The 5,085-nt window shown below is 35.7% G+C and overlaps 1 protein-coding gene across 1 annotated transcript; it reads right to left on the bottom strand.

The window, feature by feature from the left end:
* Positions 1 to 282: 282 nt before the first annotated feature.
* On the bottom strand, positions 283 to 2,369 carry LOC116001013 (leukocyte receptor cluster member 1 homolog). The gene is made up of 2 exons (XM_031240913.1): positions 1,581 to 2,369; positions 283 to 821 (listed from the first exon to the last, which is right to left on the bottom strand). Exon 1 carries the CDS (start codon positions 2,254 to 2,256, stop codon positions 1,582 to 1,584), a length of 675 nt encoding a protein of 224 aa, XP_031096773.1. The 5' UTR covers positions 2,257 to 2,369; the 3' UTR covers positions 283 to 821; position 1,581.
* Between the last annotated feature and the right edge of the window lie 2,716 nt (positions 2,370 to 5,085).

The following is a 5,085-nucleotide window of genomic DNA, read 5'->3' as shown; positions in this document are numbered from 1 at the left end:
TTAACTTTCGTGCCTAAGTTATACTAAAGTTGCAAATTGCATCCCTAATGTTTTGTTAATAGAGGAACGAAAAGTATAACGTAGGGATGAAAAGTAAGCATAACTAACAATTAGGTACGCATTCTACAATTATCATATAACTTAGGAACAAATGGTGTAATTTTCCCTAAATTCTTTACCCTGAAAGGCCTGAATGATAGTCCTACGCCCGGTTGGTATGCAGCAATCAAGTTGCATACGTTAGTTTGAAACAGAAATCATGTCAGATTGGAACGCTTAGCATGCATGGGTCCATTGGGAAAATTACATTTTAAGACATTCCAATTCATTACATACCCATCTTCACATACAAAGAATGTCACAAAGATTGCAGTCTGCCAATATAGGGGCATAGAAGTCTAAAAGCAATCAATTCAGGTTCCTTAAAAAACATCATAAAAATGCAAAGGACGCCATTTTGATTATGCTTCAACAGACAATAGCTACACTGTTACCAGCAACATACCTGAGGAAACAGCATGAACTTCTCATTGTTGAAATGACTAATGTAACAAACTCTTACTGGGCAATCAAGTGAGACAAAAGAAACGACCAAAGGCTCTATAATCCCCTCTGAAATATTTGGCTGCAAGCAAACCCAACACAGGTAAATCCAAGAGGGTCATCATTATCATCCTTTCAACGCAGTTAAGGACTGAGATCCAGTGCCAGTACACAATTTGCGCGCACAACCAACATGCTTCCAAAGATGCCAACTTTCCATTTCTGATCCATTGGTATATAAAAGAGATACAGAGTAGAACTAATTGGCATTTATCATCCTGCAAACATAAAAATAAGAAACCACAATTATGAAGTGTAAAACCTATGCAACAAATACTAGAAGCCAGTTAAATACTTCAAGCCCAGAACAAGCATATCAATATGTTTAGATGCTTCCCAACGAGTACCAATTGCTGAATCTTTCAAGTTCAAAATGCAAGTTTAATGTTATTCATTTTCACCACTCCATAGCTGTGACTGTTGTTGGGTGTCAGCCCCAAATGTGACTTACCATGGTTAAATAGTTAATGTCCATCTATGATTTTAAGAAAGATATGGCAATCAGATAACCAAAGAACACGTGCTTGACTACCAGATCAGGAACCTACTAGGAAGTAAAGGAAGCATAGTGCCGCTGTGAGATTCAACAATTGTATAGGAATTCATTCTTAAATTCTAGAGCGCAGACAGAACAAGATGGAACATATGCTAGTCAATCACTGACAGACTGACTTTAATGGAAAGAAGCTCAATTTCCATGCAGCTATTAATATTGCTCATAAGAAGAAACAGTGAGAAACACAAACACGCCATTTACAAGAATACTACGAAGCATAATATGAAATAGAGTTAAATTTCCGTGATCATTCATCATGCAATTAGAAGTTAAAACTCAAACATGATTCGGCAAATACTAAGAGTAAATCAGCATCAATCTGAACAAAAATAGACTAACACCAATTGGAATTTAAAGATAAACAGCATAACAAACGAACAGAAGGCTATTGGAAGAGAATGTTGATGTTACAAATACACACCTCATCTTCGTAACGAGAATCCTCCATCTCTGCGGCTTTTCTCCTTCAGCAGAGCTCTTTCTCTCTGTTTCTCTCGTTTCTCCCTCTCTAACCGCTCTTTCCGCAACTCATCCACCGTCTTCTTCCCATTGCTCTTCTTCTTAGCCGGCCGCAAGTCTTCAGCGTCGTCATCATCGCTCTTTTCATCTGATTTTTTGGTCGGCTTTTCCAGGTACCAAGGTAATTTCGTTCCTTTCCCAACAATTCCATATCCTAGTTTATACTTCTCATCCTCGGCAGTCACAACCCTAGGCGGCTGCTCCTTCTTCACCTTCTTAACAGGCCTTTGGTCATTAGATTCAGGCTTAGCTTCAATCGGATCGAAAATTCGAATTCCTTCGAACAAATTGATGTGGTTCGAATCGTTCTCCAATCTCGTCTCCTCGGATTTGGATTTGGATTTGGATTTGGGAGAGGAGGGTGCAGCGGCTTCGTTGACGGAAGCGGAGGCTAATCCACGCGCTTGCCGGAGCTTCTCGAGGCGTAACTCGGCATCCCGCTTGCGAGCGTCGTCGCGTTTGAGTTGCTCATCCCGAGCCGCGGCTTCCTCGTCGCGGCGGACTTTTTCGCGGTTATCGTAGTTGTAGACGTTCCATCGCTTTTGCGGGAGAATATTCAGACCACCGTGACCACCCATGCCTCGATTGATCGGAGCACCGGAAAGTCGAACAAAATTTACCGGAATTTCAGAAGCCGGTTTAGGGCTTTTAAATACTATACTTGTACAGTTTTGGGACAAGAGGCAACTCAGGCAAGTAATAAGAATGACATCGAAAGTTATTTTTAAGAAAATCATCCAATTTTAAGTAAATAAATATGATTTCTTTTTTAATTTTTGTTTATGATGTCAGTTTGGTTTCCTAATAAATTTAATAAAAAAACAAATGTAAAAAAATGTAAGTTTATATGAAATCGTCACATATAATATTTTTAAAGTAAAATATAATTTTTTATAAATCATTAAAAAAATATTACATTTTAGAATAGAAAACGACATCACATTTTAGTATAGAAAAAATAAACTATAATTTTAATTTTCTCTTAGGATTTAAACTTTCTCTTATTTTTATTTTGGGATAGAGATTAAATTAGCCCTAGCAATCAACTCTCAAAATTATTAAGTTAAAAAAAATAAAAATAAAAAACTAATCATCATCTCTAAAAAAATTTAGTGCAATAAAATCCAATTCTTTAAAAAAAAATATTATTAACCCCTCTAAAATATAGTGTAATTTTTTGTTCATATTTATTGTTCGCAAATTAATTGATCTAGAAAATATCTATTATATACTAATAAGAGCAAAAAAAAAGTTAAGCTTATCTATACTATTAATAAAAACAGTATTCTCAACTTTAACTTCTCGCTCAAAACAGTCCTATACTATTAAGGATTGCATAATATTGTAAAATATGGTAATACAATACTTATTCATAATACAATTGTACATTAAAATATGGCAATACAATTCATAAGAAAATATATTATTCACTATGTTCCTATTCGTAATACAATTCTAGATTAAATTACGAAACGTAATAATACAGGCATATATTTCATTGCAATGCGGTAATACAAAATTCCTATTCGTAATACAATTGTTTAGCAACATCTAAAGCCTCTTCTACCTACATATCAACTATAAACCCTAACTCTAAATTAAAACAACCGAAAAAGCAAAAACATGGCTTACATGAAGGACGATGGTGCTGGTGGGTTGCTAAAGAAGACGATGGTGCCAGTGGGTTGCTGCCATTGGTGGGTCATGCGTTGCTGCCGGTGTCGGAGGCATGAAGGAGGAAGGGCGAATGGGAGATAGAAGGCGGAAGGCAACAAATTGGGGCAAAATGTGGGGATTGGAGTGAAGGAATGAAGTTGGGGTGGGAGAAGTGAATGACTAGAGGGAAAACTGAAGGAAAACACAGACTTGGCAAAATTTTGGTGAAAATTTGGGGTACCAAGTTTAATAAATTGGGGGAAATTTTGGCACTGCTTTTTTTTTTTTTTGGAAGCATTAAGATTTTAGTTTTTTTAACACTAATTAAAATAAACATTAAAATTATTTAAATTTAAAATATAAATTAAAAATCACCCTCATCATTTTCAGATTCCTCATTATCATCTTCATCATCAATATCTTCACTATCACCTTGTACAGAATCATCATTGTCATCTTCTTCAATTTCTTCACTATCATCTTCTTCTGAATCTTAGTTTGACACCTTGGTCAGTCCTATGATTTCCGCTTTGAGGTAATTCCACTTCATTCATTTGTAATGGTTCATGCACTAACTCTTGCATATCATCTTGAATACTTTGATCACCTCCATATGTATGCAACGGTATGTTATCTTGTTGATATGTGTAACTAGAGCTATAGGCACTGTCAATAGCTCCTCTAGGACGTACATTCAAGACTACCCACCAATTCATTTTCTCCTGTATACCTCGTGGGTATGGAATATAACACACCTGACATGCGCTTTGTGCAATGGTAAAAGGATCATACTTCCTATATCGTGTTTTCAAAAAAATAAAAATACTTCCTATATCATTTATTACAGTGCACCTCAGCGATACCATATTCTGAATTGAATATTGACCCAATATTAGGTGTTGGGTCAAACCACTCACAGTTGAAAAGAACAACCTTTTTAATAGGAACATTGGGGTACTCAACCTCAACAACCTCTTGCAATGTGCCAAAAAAGTTTGATTCAAAGTGTGCTAAACCTGTTCCCTTGATTGACACCCCGTAGTTAGAAGTTGACTTTCTACGGCAATATTCTTCAGTTTGAAACTTGAAACCATTAACGACGTACCTAGTGTATGTGTTAACTTCCATTATTGGCCTAGATGCCAAATCAATGAGTGATTGGTTACACACATTGTTCGTTGGACAATATACCTAATAATAAATATAAAGAAAATGCCATATAAGAAAAAATATAAATAATAATGAATCAAGAATGAGAAAGCACATTAACTTCTTACATATTCTTTAAACCAATGTGCAAAATTTCTTTCGATTTCATCATCTACATCTTCATCAGTACAACTAGGATTGCAACGTCGTAAACCATTTTCATACATCCTACAATAGTGATATTAGATATTAGATATTAGATATTAGATATATACATTTGGAACCAAAATGGGAAAGAAATGGAGCACCCATACCTCAAAATAGGCTGAACCTCCTCACAATTCAGTAACACATATTGACGAGCGGTGAAACATTCTTCTGCACTCAAATATCTTGTATTTCTCCTGCCCATCGACCGACCTGGTCGATTAAATATTGACAAAGTAATTGGCAAGTCAGGATTAATGCCGCCATCATTTAGGTTTCGACCTATCCTTGTTCTTCTACTCTGCACATCATCGTCAAAATAAAATGATGCAATGTGTGTTGACTCTTCAAGCATATATGCATCAGCAATTGAACCTTCAACATATCTCTTATTT

Source organism: Ipomoea triloba, chromosome 13 (genome assembly GCF_003576645.1).
Source record: "Ipomoea triloba cultivar NCNSP0323 chromosome 13, ASM357664v1".
NCBI classification, from domain to species: Eukaryota; Viridiplantae; Streptophyta; class Magnoliopsida; order Solanales; family Convolvulaceae; genus Ipomoea; species Ipomoea triloba.
The sequence above is the reverse complement of the archived record's forward strand: the minus strand, read 5'-3'. Positions and strand labels throughout refer to the sequence as shown.

What these genes read in the sequence shown, in the direction of transcription:
- LOC116001013 (XM_031240913.1), bottom strand. Translation starts at nt 2,256, where the DNA reads ATGGGTGGTCACGGTGGTCTGAATATTCTCCCGCAAAAGCGATGGAAC.